Source organism: Lampris incognitus, chromosome 5 (assembly GCF_029633865.1).
Source record: "Lampris incognitus isolate fLamInc1 chromosome 5, fLamInc1.hap2, whole genome shotgun sequence".
Taxonomy (NCBI): domain Eukaryota; kingdom Metazoa; phylum Chordata; class Actinopteri; order Lampriformes; family Lampridae; genus Lampris; species Lampris incognitus.
In genome coordinates this window covers 49,231,026-49,249,336 of record NC_079215.1, presented here as the reverse complement: position 1 = coordinate 49,249,336, position 18,311 = coordinate 49,231,026, and the positions used below count along the sequence as shown (strand labels likewise).

Below are 18,311 nucleotides of genomic sequence, written 5' to 3'. Positions count from 1 at the left end.
AATATTTGTCCTATCAATCCTGGAAAATTTAGCCATCATCCTCAGATGCAAATCACATGCTAATGGGATCCGGGGGCCAAATGCACCCCTGTAGTGCAATGAACGCTTATGTTTTTTGTTTTTTCTTCAGAGAGCCCACGTGAATGCAAATGGCCATCTAAGCATCCATCTTGACAGGCTGCCAAAGGAACGTAAAGAGCCCCTGTCTTTATGCTCTTCTGGGAATGTATGTCGGGATGTGTGAGATGAGTTCACTTTACCAGGCCCAGGTGCCAGGAAATGAATGAATAATAGGTTTTATGGGCCCTAAATGAAAGACACACACACACACACACACACACACACACACACACACAATCACAAATACAAGCTAACTCGAGTGCATCTGCAGTGAGGGATGGTCAAATTCCCACAGCTACTGTGAAAAGAGATTGGGCATGAGAGAATAGGTGGTTCTTATACATAATTCAGGGGTCCATGCTGAAACAATTATGTTTGCTTACTGCTAAGGACCTGTGTACAAAAGCTCATTACTCTACAGCTTGGTGCTTTCAGATCTAAGTGCTGCGTGCCAGAAGTCGATGAAACACGGCATCTTAATAAAATATGGGCGCTGATACTCAAAGAGCTGAATACAAGAGCGGGCGGAAAAGAAAACAACAAATGCTCTTCATGTTTTCATTTGGGCGTAGCATGCTAACTAAATTGCACTTGTCAATCTAGGCATGGCGGGCCGAAGCAGATTTAGAAGAGCGGACAAAAAAAAAGGATATGGAGAAATAAATGGTTTTAATGATAATATAACAAACCACAGCATTTCAGCTTAAATAAACTTCAACAAAGGTCTTCAACATTAACACAGTCCAGTGTGGACAAATCTAACGCCATCTGTTTCAACAGAAAATTACATGACCAAGATTGAGGTCACATTGTCACACTGTAAAAAATAATCTGCTGGTTTAGCTTAAAAATGTAAGGCCCCATGTTATGGAGAAGTGATCATCTATCGTTTGAGTTTTACACACTCTAGCTGAGATTTGTCAGAAAAGGGCTTGAAATAGGTTGCCTTACTTCTTTAAATTAAACCAGCAGATAAATTTTTACAGTGCAGAAATCTGTAGAGGTATTATCCTCCAAGTCATTACAAGGGATAAGACATTTAGACTCCTAAAGAAAGGTATGGTAACAACTACAGCTAAATATTTTCAGTGTCCAATGTTCATTGTCCACTATGTCTGTCATTAACTCATGGGCAAAACACACGGTCTGGTAGATCTTTGTTTCTTTGCTGGCAGCCGAAACACAACTAGAGGTGCCTGGAGGCCGCAGCCTCACCGTTTTCTTCCTCACGACCCGTTTCACACTTACACTCATCCACCACCATCACCTGCTTCTCACGGACCTCTGCTCCACAGCGCAAATGCACTGCCACGGTGTGAGCCCTGGAAGGAGCGCAGCGGGAGCAGGGCATATGGTGCCGGCCTTCCCTACCCGCGGCCAGGCCAGCCAGCTCCGCCCCGGATGGCATGAACAGGGAGCTGCACTGGCCGAAGCACAGCCTGTTGGGCACCGTCACCGTGTGACATCCCTCTGCTGCCACCCGCTGAAAAGACGACAGAGCAGCAAAATTAAGTCTGTCCAACTAGAAAACTATTAAAGCAACACATCACTGTCTGCACTATTTTGTCTGTCAAAGTTGCCACACTGAAAGCTTTTCAGCAAAGCAAGAAAAAGAGAGAGAAGCTTCAAATATGCTGCCATAAGACCACTTCAGTCTGACAAAGACTTTTTATTTATGTGTTTGTACCTGAGCAGTAATGTAGCGGTGAAATAAAAAGGCAGATAAACTATGATCTTCAGTCAAAGATCATCATTAGGCAACCAAGTCAGTATGGGCAGCACCATCAGAAAAGCATTAATTTATTTTCCCATTGAAATACACAATTCTCTATAACCTACATCAGTTTGTAGGTATTAACTTTGATTAATACTGTGAATTTGTAGTGAAGATTGTAATTTAGGCTGATTAATGAAGATGTGATGGAGATTCATGTTAGGCTTAAAAAAGGTGGGTAAACTGTATCTAGGTGTGTTTGCCCTGCACTACACCACTGTACCTGAGTGAAAGGTATGGCGGTGCATGTCTGTGTAGCCGTGTCCTTCAGACTAACAGGCAAAGACATAGTCATTTTCCCCTGCTCTCCTTTATCCATGATCCTCTGCCACATCTGCATCCCTTGCCTCTTCTTCAGCTCCAGCACGGAGGGGTTTTCAGGGCGCAGATGGTGGAGCGGGCTCACGGGGTTTTTGGGGACCGGGGCAGGGCCGGGTCGTCCACGGGACAAGAACGCCGGAAATGGCCTTTTGGAGGCCAAGGAGGCCGCCCCTCTTGGAGCTAGCCCTCGTCTGAGGTGCCCTGACGCGGACAGGAGCTGCGGATTCAGTCGGACCACTCTGACAAGTCCTTGGACGGGTTCGTCTGGTCCACGGCCAGATGACTCAAAATCAGCCCTTGACCCTTTCAGGATGTTGTCAACGCTGGTAAGAGGGAAAGTTACAGCTACGGCCGCCCACGATGACAACAACACCGTTCTGAGGAAGACAGCCATATTTGGACCCAAACGTGGAAAATTCTTGGAAAAGATTCGGCAAATGAGACGAGATTCAGAAAAAAAGGGTCAAAAAATCAAACCAAGAAACACAATGTTGGCGTGGTCGTCTTATGGTTCAAGGTTGCAGAGGGTAACCTTGCCGTCAGTGCTTCCTCCGTGAAGCAGATGGAGTCTTATATAGAGAGAGACCGTGAGCCTCCTGTTCTCACCTGTGCTTCAGACTCAGGAAGGTGTCGCAATTCCCATACCAGACCTGAAATCACACCTAAGTAAAAGCTCTAGGCCCTGGATGAATGCCACATGAAAGGATTTAACTTTCAAGATGACTCTTTGAAAAGCAGTCATAAAACTGCTTAACATCTTAAAAAAAAGGGGGGGGGTAATTGGGTTTTTAAAAAAACCAAGATTTAGAGGTTGGTTAGACTGACACGGAATGGACAACATCCAGAAAGACTCCTTTTTTCTTTTTTGGATACAACTTTGCCCTAGCCTTGGTAAAAAAAAAAAAAAAAAAAAAAAAGAAACAGTCTATGACTGAATTTGATTTGTATCTGTTTTAAACATCCTGTGGACTAAATGAGGTTGCATATTGCGGGCGGCACGGTGGCCCAGTGGTTAGCACTGTTGCCTCACAGCAAGAAGGTCCTGGGTTCGAACCCCAGGCCGTCCTTTCTGTGTTGAGTCTGCATGTTCTCCCCATGTCTGCGTGGATTTCCTCCGAGTGCTCTGGTTTCCTCCCAGCATCAAAAAGACATGCATGTTAGGGTTAACACTCCTGTCTGTGCCCCTGAGCAAGGCAGTGGAAAGAAGAACTGGAGTCGGTCCTCAGGTGCTGCAGCTGCCCACTGCTCTTATACAATAAGATGGGTTAAATGCAGAGAACAAGTTCATTGTAAGAATACAAAGTCGAATAAAGTGGCTTTCATTGCATTTCACATGTGAGACTTTGTTTTGCACCAATGCGACCAAAAGCAAGAAGAACAAACAGACACTAATCATTTTTATAATTCTTTCATTATCCCAACCACTTTTCCTGCTCTCAAGCTCACAGGGATGCTGGAGCCTATCCCAGCAGTCATTGGCCGGCAAGCAGGGAGACACCCTGGAAAGGCCGCCAGGCCATCAGGGGCCGACACAAACACACACCAAGAGACAATTTAGTACAGCTGATTCACCTGACCTATGTGGCTCTGGACTGCAGGATGACCCCAAGTGTGGACTACCCCGGGGCTTGAACACAGGACCTTCTTGTTGTGAGACGACCATGCTATCCACTACACCACCGTGCCGCCCTCATTTTTATAAATTACACACACACACACACATACACACACACACACACTATAAATAAATACATATAAACTATAGATACATGTGTTGGCCCTTTGTGACGGACTGGCGGCCTGTACAGGGTGTCTCCCTGCCTGCCGCTCAGTGACTGCTGGGATAGGCTCCAGCATCCCGTGACCCGAATTCGGATAAGCGGTTTGAATAATGGATGGATGGAAAATATATATAAAAATATAAATATAATAGTAAATATCCATCCATCCATTATCCGAACCGCTTAGCCTGCTCTCAGGGTTGCAGGGATGTTGGAGCCTATCCTAGCAGTCACTGGGCGGCAGGCAGGGAGACACCCTGTACAGGCCGCCAGGCCATCACACAGGGCCGACACACACACACACACACACACACACACACACACACACACACACACACACACACACACACACACACTCACACACACACCTATATAAATATATATTATAATCTTTTTTTTATGAATTTAACAGTTTGATGCACCTTAATTATCACCAACATATATCTTCATAGCAGGACTGTGATGCAGATTGCACTAGAAATGACTTGCCCTCTTGGCCATTACTATTCCAAAACCTTGCAGGTTAACAACAGACTGGACCTCGGACCCAGTTTCATTGAAAAGTGACACTAAATAAGCTCTGAAAACATAACCAAATTCCCACGCCATGTCTTGAGAGACAATACTGTGTTTAAAGAAGGGGTGGATATATCGTCATTCAACAACCAAACTCAGTCAACTGAGAAAAGTATTAGTTTTTCCGTTGGCCGTAAAGCAATAATGAGTTTACGTCCTCTGCATGGACAGACACATCCCTGTCCATTTTGCCCCACCTGCAGACTCGCACCTTGTCCTGTGATGACCTATCACAGTACAATTAAGACTGCTGGATGCTCCCTCACCCGTGACCTGATCGCACACCGGTTTGCTGTCGCCGGGAAACCCGCCGTCTAGCTGTCTGTGTGGCAACAGTAGTGGGGGCAATCACATTGTTTGAGTTTCTCATAGGGATGTAGATGTTAAGTGACGTGTTCTCTATTGCCTCTTCTCCATCTGTCTTTCCCAGGACCGTCACTAAAACTTATGGTAGATGGAAGATTGGGGAGAGCTAAATGAGCCGTGGAAAGGTCCCTTGAATTTCTCCCCAAAACACGCGGTTCTGTTTTGTCAGGATGAAACATTCTCACCCATAGTTGCCTGATTACACACACTGATTGGTGGGGTGTGTGACAATGACAGACCTCCTCCAGCTCGACATTTGAGTTTTGATCACAAGAGGGCGCTGTTTACAAAACAGTCTCTCCCCTGTAAACCCCACCTGGTATCATCATTTCTGTTCCGAATCCAAACTATATTGGAAATATCGATATGAAACCTCGCTTCTATTCGTATTCTTGACCACTTATGTAATTCTTAATAAGAGTTTCGGTTTGCAAAGTACATTTATTTAGTTTGCTCCGGACGGATAAATAACAGTAGGCATCTCCAATGTAACACACCAATGATACTATGATGGAATCCCAATTGTGAACACACACACACACACACACACACACACACACACACACACACACACACACACACACACACACACACACACACACACACGTCATGAAAGGAATCTGAATTCCAATGAAGAATGACAGACACTATATAACTGATGCACCATTTCAGCCTACCTGCATCAGGCCAAGTTAAGAGTCAATCTTACTACAGTGAGGTATTGCTCATGCCATAAATGTAGGGGCAGCACATAGTGAAGAGAGCCTGTGATACAAAATATTATCCTAGTGGTGATGGCAACATCATGTTTAAAACAAATCAAAACAAATAAATGCATCAATCCCCACCATGTCCCCTACCATGTCCCCCACCATGTCAGGAAATCAGGAATCAGGAACACTTTGTCATTTGATTTCATGTACGAAATGAAACAGTATTGTTCCCCCCAGCTCACAGCAGTGCAACACAAAGAAAAAACACAGATCCATAAAACTACAACACACATATCCAAATAAATAAATGCATCAATCCCCACCATGTCTCCCACCATGCCCCCCACCATGTCTCCATCATGTCCTCCACCATGTCTCCACCATGTCCCCTACCATGTCTCCCACCTAGGGTTGGGTATCGTTTGAATTTTATCGATTCTGATTCCAATTCTGCTTAACGGTTCCGGTTCTTATCGATTCTGAGTTTTGATTCCAATATGGTAAAAAAGGGGTCAAACGTTTAGATAACAAAAACATCTTTATTTTTTTTAAGCATTAACTGAACATTAACAATGTAAGTACATATAAATAAACACTTTATCCAAGGAAAATACTGGTGTCCAAACAACACAGTCATATTTGTAGATAATCAGTAGTGGACTATGCTCTAATCTCTCATATATTCCACCTGACAACAACACAGTGGAAAGCAGAAACGGTTGAACCATTTGTGGATAATAACATTTTGAGCTTCTTGTTGCTTGTAAGATGTATGTATGTATGACTATGCAACAAATGACTCAACAGTTTTTCTTCAGAAAGATCAGCATATCAGCCTTTTCAGGTAGTATGTGGGATCTTTCTGGACAAATAGTGTGTCCAGCAGTGGAGAAAACCCTCTCACTCGGGGTTGAGGAGGCCTGCATGCACAAATACGAAAATGCCCCCTCTGATAGCAAAGGATATGTGGTTCTGTTGTTCCACCACCAGGCAGCAGGGTCATCAGATGTCACTGTTGGTGGCATCTCTTGGTACATCTGCAGCCCTCTGTCAGTCTGGTGCTGGATGGATGTGGTGCTATTTGATAATGATATTTTCATCTCCAGGTCATCTTCAGCAGCAAAAAGCTCCTGCAGCGGAGACATTATAGCCTTCTTGCAGGGAGGTGGCTGCTCCTCACTCTCCTCAATTTCTCTTTGTTGTCTTTTCTCCTCTGACTGCACTGTTACATCATCTTCTCTGTGGGCATGCTCTGTTGGCTGCTCGGACTCAGTCAGCTTTCCTGTCATCAACTTTTCCTTGACCCAGTCCCAGACAGTGCTGTCCTCCACTTTGTGCTTGAAATGTGGGTCTCGTGCAGTGGCCTCTTCAAGCAAGTGTCCAATGTCATCATCACCCTGGTACCGCTAGGGCTGTCACGATCATGAAACTTTAGTTGATGATAAATTGTCATACAAATAATCACGATTAACGATTTGTCTTTTTTTTGTGGCTTTTCCCTCCATTTTCCTCCCCAATTGTAATTGGCCAATTACCCTATTTTCTGAGCTGTCACTTCTTCTGATATTCATGGAGTCGCCAGCCGCTTCTTTTTACCTGACAGTGAGGAGTTTTGCCAGGGGGACATAGCACGTGGGAGGATCACGCTATTCCCCCCATCCCCCCCCCGAACAGGCGCTGTTATTATTATTATTATTATCATTAATATTATTACCATTATCTGTGGGTATGCAGGACATGTTCTGCTCATTTTCTCAGGTGCTGGTCTAAGCTGGCTGCTTGGATTGCAGGAAGGAATCATTCCAGCATCATGTAGAGGGAATTCCAACGAGTTCAAACATCCAGGATTAGGGAGCGTTGAGGCAGATCTATGAAACAAAGAAAAATCACACATGGACTTAAAATGGATAATGCGTATGAAATTAAATTAATTTTGTATTTTAATTTTAATAGTTATTGTTCTATTCTGTGTGTGTGTTTTTAAATTAAAACAAATTTTGGTGCTTTGTGACAGACAATAGTTATCTTACCAATATGAGATCCAGTTTTTATGTGTGCATTTTAAATGCATTTTAAATGAATTAAATGAATTGCTGTTGCTTTGTGACAGACAATAGTTATCTTATCAAGATGAGATCCAGTTTTTATTTGGCGTAATTAGTTACATAGTAAGACATGAAATGTTACTTGCATTGTGTTGACAAATTTATTTTTTCCTGTAAAATGTACATAATAGTTCAGTTTAAATGAGCTGTCCTGTAAAAAGGTCAAATGAAGTGAACTGAGGGATGCTTACTTAGGACGTGTTGCTTCTCCCAGAGCACAGGCTTTGCCATGGATGTCCGCTTCATCCAGACGACAACATCCCTGATCTTGGCGGTCCATTTTGCCACTGATGCCAGAGAATAGACACTTTGTGCAGCAAGATTTAGTGTGAGGGCAAAACAGCCTAGCTTTATGAATTGCAGCCTTTTTTTTGGCACATCCGTGTTTGTGGCATTGTCAACAGTGACAGCCACTATTTTATCCAATATGTCAAATTCTTGCAAGATGTCACTAATTTCTTCAGCTACCACTGGTCCTGTTTGTGATGTATAGACTGCCTTTGTTTTGAGTACTTTTTGTCCCATCTTTCCCTCACTGAAATACTGTGCTGTCACTGTAAGATAATGATCTTGGGAAATGCTTCCAGCAGTCGCTGTTAGGGCAACTTTGCTAACATCACTAAGCTCAGATCTAATGCTAGACTTGTCCATCTTGCACCATGCAGGAATCAGTTGATTGCTCAAAGTATCTCTGCAGGGAGGAGTGTATTTTGAATTTAGGTCCCTGGTCGTCTCCCTGCAAATAAAAATTCAACTGTTACTGCACAAGTAACCTACCATCATCAAACTTTTTTTCCGACTTTTTTTTTTAAAAAACCTTTCCTACCTCAGTGAAGGGGACTCGACAACTGAGAACATGTGTAGGTAGTCCTTTCACCACAATTCCGTTACTGCTCTGTGGCACGCCTCAGTTTTCTCCTTGGTCATACTTCCTTTTATTGCCAAAGAGAACGGTGTCTTGCAGCTTGCTGTCTTCCCTGGCTCTATTAGAGGTGCTCGCAACGTGGCGGTGCTGTCTGAATCTGACACACTCGCAGTCGGAGACCACAAGACGTCAAACACTGTACATTCTTTCAAATCGATGCCGTGCTGCCTTAAGTGTTTGGTCAGATTTGAGGTGCAGCTAATAAACTTCCCATTTACTGCACTTAAATCAAATCAAATCAATTTTATTTGTATAGCCCAATATCACAAATTATAAACTTGCCCCAGTGGGCTTAACAGCAACACGACATCCTGCCCTTAGACCCTCTCATCGGATAAGGAACAACTCCCTAAAAAAAAAAAAACCTTTAACAGGGAGAAAAAATAGGAAGAAACCTCAGGGAGAGCAACAGAGGAGGGATCTCTCTAGCAAGACGGACAGCGTGCAATGGCTGTTGTGTTCATGCAATTTACATAATACAACATTGAAAGAGGATAACAGAATTATAATGGACATAAAATGTATGAATAACATGATGCACAGGAAGCCAAGCAGTGTCCAGATGCCAACAGAACAGTCCAGGACCCAAGCCACTTAGCCTTATTGTCGCTTTCTTTGGCAAAGTACAGCCACACTTTGGACCGTTTACTGCGGTCCATCTTTCAAACGGCTGCTGTGATGCTAGTCAAACATGCTAACCGCCAGCTCGTATCAAAACAAATGGACACGGACACACAGGCGTGGTTGCATTGATGCGTAAAGTAGGTAGTTCCTGGCAGATATATATATATATAAAAAAACCCGCCAGGTCCTTGCAGACATATGTAGCCATTGTAAAGATTTATATCTCTTTTAGGAACCGATAAGCAGAACTGCAATTCAACCTTTTTTAATGGGTACCCGGTACCCGGTGTTTCAGTTTCCAACCCTACTCCCACCATGTCAGGAAATGAGGAATCAGGAACACATAATTTCCCCCAGCCCACAGCTGTGCAAAACAAAGAGAAAAAAACAAACCCAAAAACTACAAGAACTACAAGAACACACATATCCAAACTAACACATATATCCAAAGAGAGAACAAGGGAAAAATCAGAAATAAATTTAAAGAAAAAAAAAAAATCACTGTCCAAGGGAACGAACACAAGCCAGAATGACTGTCGGAACTGCCCGGTCTGCGTGGGCTAGCAGTTAGCTTAGCCTGCCCCGCCTCCGCGTCCTGTCAGACCGCCCTCGGTGTTTCTTCTTCAGGTGCAGCTCTGGGCAGGGGCTGTGGTCCTTGGGCCCACCAGACACAGAAGATCAGGCTCCCTCAGCCGACCCAACGCCAGCTCTCCCAGCCAGACACCCTCGACACACCTCCCCGCACTCCACACGATGACACCAAAAACACCACAGTCAATGCCAGGCGAGGTCGCCGCCAGATCGCGCTCAGTGTTATCGGAGCTGCCGGTCTGAATGGGCTAGCAGTTAGTATAGCCTGCCTCACTTCAGCATCCTGTCAGACTGTCCTCGGTGTTTCCTCTTCGGGCACAGCTGCAAGCAGGGCCATGGTCCCTAGGCCCACCGGATGCAGCAGACCAAGCTCTCCCAGCCAATCCAGCGCCAGTTCTCCAAGCCATCAAACGAAGACAAAACTTAGACGCAGACAAAGACACTGCATGGACGGTACTGGGTGATGCCACTGCAAACATGAATTCACACCGCCAACTTCCCACCATGGTCCCCCACCATGTCCAACCCCATCTGCTCCTTCCTCAGAAGGGTTGCAGCCGGCTGATCCAAGTCATGAAAAATACAAGAGACACGGGTTTCTTGCGGTGTTTCATAGAAATAATGGTTGTAAAAGAAAATTGAAAACTGAGACATTCCATGTTGTGTTGCATTATTTCTCTGAAACAGAACAGGCTATGCTACTAAAGAGAGGCGAGATGACAGGGTTTAGTGTGCCCTGTGGAAACTCAGTACACATCTAGGGTGCAGTCAGTGAAGTGTAATACTTTAAACGGTGAAAAAAAGGGGAAATAGTTTGAATTTCGATAAAAGCGTAGTTTAAATGAATGCTGTTTTGCTGTCATTCATCTAAGAGAGGGCATGTCAACACTAAGAGGCTTTCATCCATTATCTGAACCACTCATCCTGCTCTCAGGGTCGCGGGGATGCTGGAGCCTATTCCAGCAGTCATTGGGGGGCAGACGGGGAGACACCCTGGACAGGCTACCAGGCCAACACAGCCCCCCCCCCCACCACACACACACACACACACACACACACACATACCTAGGGACAATTTTGTATGGCCCATTCACCTGACTTGCATGTCTTTGGACTGTGGGAGGAAACTGGAGCCCCCAGAGGAAACCCACACAGACATGGGGAGAACATGCAAACTCCACACAGAGGACGAGCCGGGATGACCCCCAAGGTCTGGACTACCCCAGGGCTCGAACCCAGGACCTTCTTGCTGTGAGGCGACCGTGCTAACCACTGTGCTGCTGTGCTGCCCTCAAAAGGCTTTCATGTTTTCAAATTCGAAACTCTGGTTTTAAACACCTTCTTTTAAACTTTGCTACATTGAGTGGCAATGTTTTAGATTTCAGAGCCCTAAAAGGCATAAGGAATTCATAGCACTGCTGTGATGGTGAGGGTTTTTCTTGAAATTTCCTATAATTATAAAGGCGTGAGCAAAATCATTTTCTGTACGTTTTTAGACCTCCGCATGAACCCTGACCTGCCATCAAACACCAGTCACCACTTCAGTTTTTATTGCTTACTGCTAAAAATTCACTAAGCTCACCTACATGACCCACATATCTGTGACAGTGGAGCCAAATCGTGAGACTGGTATTGAATAACATTAATCACTTTTTCACTGCAGCTCTAAGAGAAGAAAGTCAAGTTGAAAGATAAGCTGGACCAACAGATGACAGATAGTGACTCTGCGACTGTATGCATGTGTGTGTGTGTGTGTGTGTGTGTGTGTGTGTGTGTGTGTGTGTGTGTGTGTGTGTGTGTGTGTGTAGACCGACATGTGTATTGCAAGTACTCATATGCAGACATTAATTTTTCTGACTATAATCACCACCATTATCTATGTCAGCACATCAGTACAAGTATCATTAAATCATGGTAATGAGCTTGTCTCTTTGTGTGTGTGTGTGTGGGGGGGGGACTGTGACTGTCAGCAAAATATAAAAATTCTGAGTAGCTTCACCAAGTGGGGTGATACAAGCCATGTAGGATTGTATTATATGTTATTGTTGTAAGCTACAGTTGATGTTGATCTTTCACAAAGATGACAGAATTATCTTGTTACACTACAAACATACATGTAAGGGAACTCACCTACAATATTGCATTAAGAGCATCCCAAAGAAACAGAATTGTGCATGTGTGTGCATGCTTATGTTTGTGTGTGTGTGTATATGTCACGTCAGCATCGCCCCTTCTCCTAGATCACCACCTTGTCGTGATGGAGAAGCTTGCGTGTACCAATGACCCCAAGAGCTATGTTGTCCGGAGCTTGCCTCCTGGTAGGGTCACCCAAGGCGGATAAAGTCAAGGGGGACGTTCCAGACAAAGTGCGATCCAAAAAAGACCTCAAAGACGGAACTGGCGGACGATGTCTCCAGGTCACAATGGCAGTGAAGGCGGATGATGGCTGTGACAGAGGGCGGTCCCCTATCATCTTGGTTCTCCATGCCATTGGACTCTGGCCACCCCCTGCCAAGGACCGTGTGGTGGCTGCAGGCGCATCAGCCACTCGACCTAAAAAGCTGTCACACGCAGGCATCCTCCCATTATGCGGCTTCAGAATCGGCCTCTATGCCCACCTGAAGACCCAGAGGGAGGATGGTCATACTCGACCCCGAGTGACCGCCAGTGATGATGATGTATGTGTGTGTGTGTGTGTGGTACCTGGGGGTGAAGTAGGCTCGTTGTCATGTTGAAGCCATCACAGATGAGGTCATTCACATCAACACAACAGGTCTTGAGATACAGCAGACAGCTTTTGGCACTGAACACTGGGCTCCTGGAGTTGCCTCTGGAGTTCTCAAAGTCACAGCACTTGTCCTGTACAAGATGGGGGATATTTACCATGATATAACTACAAAATAGTGCAGCTAGTGACAAGGACACAGTCTTTCTGCAACTTATCATCTAAATACCTTGACCTTACCTATGCCTGGTTATGTCTTAGTATTATTGAAATGGTATTATAATGGTATTAGTTTATACAAAGGGTAGTTTCAGACAGTTAACTGACTGAGTAAAGACATATCCTGTACCATGATGATAACCATCAGTGAAGCTCTACTTATCACTTGTGACCGGCTGCTATGTTTAAGTCCCCCTCTAGTCAAGTTTTTAAGACATAAAATGCTCTGCTTGATATAATAAACTGTGTTTTTTCTTCAAAATAAGTTCAATTATCTTGTTAAAATCCTGAAAATCACATCTACTCATGCTTCCTCATTAAAAACATCCGGAATCTATGAATATGCAAATTACCCCCACCTCAAGTCAAATCTCCCCCACCCCCCACCTGCAGCTCCCCACCCCTCTGCCGCTCGCCTGCAGTGCATATACCTGTTCACTGTCAACTCTCCTCATCAAAAAGAATCAGAATCATGTTTATTGGCCATGTAGGTTTGCACAAACATGGAATTTGACTCTGGTTTTGTGGCTCTCTGTGTACTTAACAGAATAACAACACTACAATCTTCAGATATATACACAAAGACTGATTATATACAGGTGAAATAAGAGGGGATAAAGTGCAATGGTGCAGACAATATATCAGATGCTGAAATAAATGTTAGCAGGTTACTTACATACATGCCTAAAGTAGATGGGCACGACAGAGCGTACCACTATACGTAAAATGTACAGTACAGTATATACACAATGGTTTGATATATAGACAAACACAGTAACCTGCTTATTTTCTGTTTTGCTTGCTACTGTACGCTATACAATTGCACGTGGTACTATAGGAGTAATTTAGTCATACATGTTCGAACCGGAAACGGAAGTGCAAATCAGACAGGATCGCTGTTGCTTGTTAGCGCCAGCAGGGGGGAGGGGGGCGATTTGGCGTGTTTGTGGAGCCTTTATCCTCCCCAGTGAGCCACCGGTTTGCCCTCTTGGGCCAGTCGGGCAAGCGGAGCCTCACTACCACCGTGACACTGGGCGGAGGCAAATGTATCACGACGACCGAGATGGAGGAGACACACAAGAGAAACGCCAGGCTGGCACCGACGGAGAGAGAGGCGGAGGGAGATGCCGGACGGCACGCCGCATTGGGCGGGGTCGCCACTGGGTGGCTGTCAACGTGATAAAGTGGAGCCGATGAGGGGAGGGGAAAGACTGTGATATGTCTCCGTGCCGGCCAGATCTGTGGCCAGCTATGTCTACTCTTCTCGTCTGTGTGTGTCATAATAAAGATATATTTGCCTCCATCCCTCTGTCCAAACCCCCCTCGTGGCAACAGACTTGCCACGGTCACGTACAACTTACCACGTTATCAATCTGCTAATAATGTGTCTCTAATGTTAGATGAGCCTGACAAGTTATCTGTCTTATAAAGATAAATATACTGATACGCCGTCAGGGAGAAACACGTGGAACACCACAGAAAGGCTCCAGCCAAAGAGAACGAAAAATAAATCTACTGGCTGACCATGTCGGCTCGTGCTCGCCGTGTCTCCAGGATGCTAGCACAGCAGCTAACCGATGCCTACTGGCGAAGCAGTCTCCTATTATATATGAGAAATTGACCTATCAAAAATTATTTTTCAGAAATTATTTTCGGAATCATAAATTGTTTTATTGCCACCTAGTAATTTAGCTCAGCGTTGTTGGTACAATTACGAGTGCGAGAAAAAGATGGTCGCTGAACTGACGGCTGTGCGCTGGGGAAGCGCAGGGTGTGTCGGTCGTGTGAACGGACATTACAACCGACAACACAGCAAGTTCTTCCCATGACTTTAAAGTAGTCGAAATGTTTTTAATTACCACAGGGTAATTAAAGGGTACCACAATCGTGTCTGCCGGTGTAACACCAGTACCGCTATGGCGACACAATGCGGCGACACACACCCATCAGCCACCGCGGCGCACTATGGCGTGACGTCACGTCCCAAGCTCGATTCTGGGACCGTTGACGTTCGTGTTCAAATTATTGTTTTGGTGATGTTGTGTTAATGTTTTGTTATGTTAATGTCGTGGGTTATATTTTGAAACTTTTTCCTCTACCTTAATTCTTTAAATTAGTTTTTTTTTATCAAATCACGCACACCTGTTTTGAAATCCAACTCTTTTACCGACGTCTCAACTGCGGATGTGCGTTACATACAATGTCTTCCCCTGGTTACCTATCTCTATCGCAGAGTTCCTCTTAAAGGTACAGCACGCCATTCAGTACATGACATACTAAATTGTACTTGGATATAAACTCTTATCTTATAACCAAATTTTCTCAACTAAGTAAAATTTCCAATTACAAATACAACCAAAATAATAATCTCTGGAATCTTCTTTACTTCAAATTTTCTACAATCAAAACGTGGTTCGTCAGTCTTTCAGGTGGGTTCCTTGTTGAGCACTTTCCCTACCATTGAGTGTTTCTTTTAACAAAAGAAAGTAAGAAGTATATATATATATATACATCTACTCATATATTTTCGGAATGTGTGTATGTGTGTGGTGTTAGTGTGTGTGTGTGTTAGTTAGTGTAGATAGCGGGACCGAAAACTAAAGCATTTATGATCCTAATTCTTTTTGGAGGTGGTAGGTATTGTCTCAGAGTACGGGGAAAATCCCAGAAAATTAAAATTATGCATAATAATGCATAAATATGCAAAATATGCATTTTTCTAAAAATGACTAAAACCAATTTTCTCGGCATTTCAGATGATTCTGAGCATCTTTGATTTTTTTCACCTACATAAAAAAAATTTTCTGGGACTGAAAAGTTTTGGCATTATGCAAAATATATGCATTTTTGCAAAAATGCACTTATGATCCTAATTTTTTTTGGAGGTGGTAGGTATTGTTCCAGAGAGGACCAGAAAAATAGCAGAATATTAAAATATAATTACAATTATGCATAATTATGCAAAATATGCATTTTCTAAAAATGGCTAAAAACCACTTTTCTCGGCATTTCAGATGATTCTGAGCATTTGGGGGGAGGGAGTTGGAGTGGGGGGGGGGTTAGGGGCAGGGGGAAGGCGGTTAGCTGGCAGGATGAAGAGGAGGGAGATTTAGACGGGTGGATAACCAAACCGCCCCATTGTAGCGGGGTTCTTCTAGTATATATATATATATATATATACAGTGCATCTTGAAAGTATTCACACCCCTTCACTTTCTCCACATTTTGTTATGTTACAGCCTTATTACAAAATGGATTAAATTCCTTTTTTTTCTCATCAATCTACAAACAATACCCCATAATGACAAAGTGAAAACGGTTTTGTAGAAATTTTTGCAAATTTATTAAAAATAAAAAACTGAAATATTGCATGTACATAAGTATTCACACCCTTTGCTATGACACTCAAAATTGAGCTCAGGTTCATCCTGTTTCCACCGATCATCCTTGAGATGTTTCTACATCTTGATTGGAGTCCACCTGTAGTAAATTTAATTGATTGGACATGATTTGGAAAGGCACACACCTGTCTATATAAGGTCCCACTGTTGACAGTGCATGTCAGAGCAGAAACCAAGCCATGAAGTCAAAGGAATTGTCTGGACCTTTGAGACAGGATTGTATCGAGGCAGAGATCTGGGAAAGGGTACAAAAAAATTTCTACAGCTTTGAAGGTCCCGAAGAGCACAGTGGTCTCCATCATTCGTAAATGGAAGAAGTTTGGATCCATCAGGACTCTTCCTAGAGTTGGCCGCCCAGCCAAACTGAGCAATCTGGGGAGAAGGGCCTTGGTCAGGGAGGTGACCAAGAACCCGATGGTCACTGACAGAGCTCCAGCATTCCTCTGTGGAGATGGGAGAACCTTCCAGAAGGACAACCATCTCTGCAGCACTCCACCAATCAGGCCTTTATGGTAGAGTGGCCAGACGGAAGCGTCTGCTCAGTAAAAGGCACATGACAGCCCACTTGGAGTTTGTCAGAAAGTACCTAAAGGACTCTCAGACCATGAGAAACAAGATTCTCTGGTCTGATGAAACGAAGATTGAACTCTTTGGCCTGAATGCCAAACGTCACGTCTGGAGCAAACCAGGCACCTCTCATCACCTTGCTAATACCATCCCTACAGTGAAGCATGGTGGTGGCAGCGTCATGCTGTGGGGATGTTTTTCAGCGGCAGGAACTGGGAGACTAGTCAGGATCGAGGGAAAGATGAATGGAGAGAAGTACAGAGAGATCCTTGATGAAAACCTGCTCCAGAGCGCTCAGGACCTCAGACTGGGGCGAAGGTTTACCTTTCAACACGACAACGACCCTAAGCACACAGCCAAGACAACGGAGTGGCTTCGGGACAAGTCTGTGAATGTCCTTGAGTGGCCCAGCCAGAGCCCAGACTTGAACCCCATTGAACAGCTCTGGAAAGACCTGAAAATAGCTGTGCAGCGACGCTCCCCATCTAATCTTACAGAGCTCGAGAGGATCTGCAGAGAAGATTGGAAGAAATACCCCAAATATAGGTGTGCCAAGCTTGTAGCTTCATACCCAAGAAGACTTGAGGCTGTAATCGCTGCCAAGGGTGTCTCAACCAAGTACTGAGTAGAGTGTGTGAATACTTATGTACATGCAATATTTCAGTTTTTTATTTTTAATAAATTTGCAAAAATTTCTACAAAACCTTTTTCACTTTGTCATTATGGGGTATTGTATGTAGATTGATGAAGAAGAAAAAGGAATTTAATCCATTCTGGAATAAGGCTGTAACATAACAAAATGTGGGGAAAGTGAAGGGGTGTGAATACTTTCCGGATGCACTGTATATATGCCATTGGACTCTGGGTGGCCAGAGTCCAATGTCATAGAGAACCAAGGCGATTGAGGACCACCCTCCGTTGCAACCTTCATCTCCCTTCACTGCCGTTGTGACCTGGAGACATCTACCACCAGTTCTGCCATTCAGGTCTTTGTTGGATAGCACTTCGTCTGGAACCTCCCCCTTGACCCTATCCACTTTGGGTGACCCTACCAGGAGCCAAGCTCCGGACGGCATAGCTCATGGGATCATTGGTACACGCTAGCTTCTCCACCACGGCAAGGTGGCAATCCAGGGGAAGACACACACACACACACATACATATAAACCAGATCTAAAAAAAATATAAACAACAAAGTAAAAGTACAGTTTTATATACAGATCACAATATTTATGTGTGCATGTGGGATAATGGCTGTCAGTGGGGAGTGGGGGGCTCCTCCTTGACCCTATCCACTTTGGGTGACCCTACCAGGAGCCAAGCTCCAGACGGCATAGCTCATGGGATCATTGGTACACGCTAGCCACACACACACATATACACTCACTGGCCACTTAATTAGGTACACCTTGCTAGTACCGGGTTGGACCCCCTTTTGCCTTCAGAACTGCCTTAATCCTTCGTGGCATAGATTAAACAAGGTACAGGAAACATTCCTCAGAG

General features: G+C 44.3%; 1 protein-coding gene across 1 annotated transcript; it reads right to left on the bottom strand.

The window, feature by feature from the left end:
- Positions 1-1,306: 1,306 nt before the first annotated feature.
- Positions 1,307-2,609, bottom strand: dand5 (DAN domain family, member 5). The gene is made up of 2 exons (XM_056281118.1): positions 2,118-2,609; positions 1,307-1,603 (listed from the first exon to the last, which is right to left on the bottom strand). Exons 1-2 carry the CDS (start codon positions 2,607-2,609, stop codon positions 1,307-1,309), a joined length of 789 nt encoding a protein of 262 aa, XP_056137093.1.
- Between the last annotated feature and the right edge of the window lie 15,702 nt (positions 2,610-18,311).

Excerpts from the sequence above, each read along its gene's own strand:
- dand5 (XM_056281118.1), bottom strand. The coding sequence starts at position 2,609 with ATGGCTGTCTTCCTCAGAACGGTGTTGTTGTCATCGTGGGCGGCCGTA. Across the intron at positions 1,604-2,117 it reads CCGCCATACCTTTCACTCAG|CGGGTGGCAGCAGAGGGATG; the intron begins GTACAGTGGTGT and ends TCGTCTTTTCAG.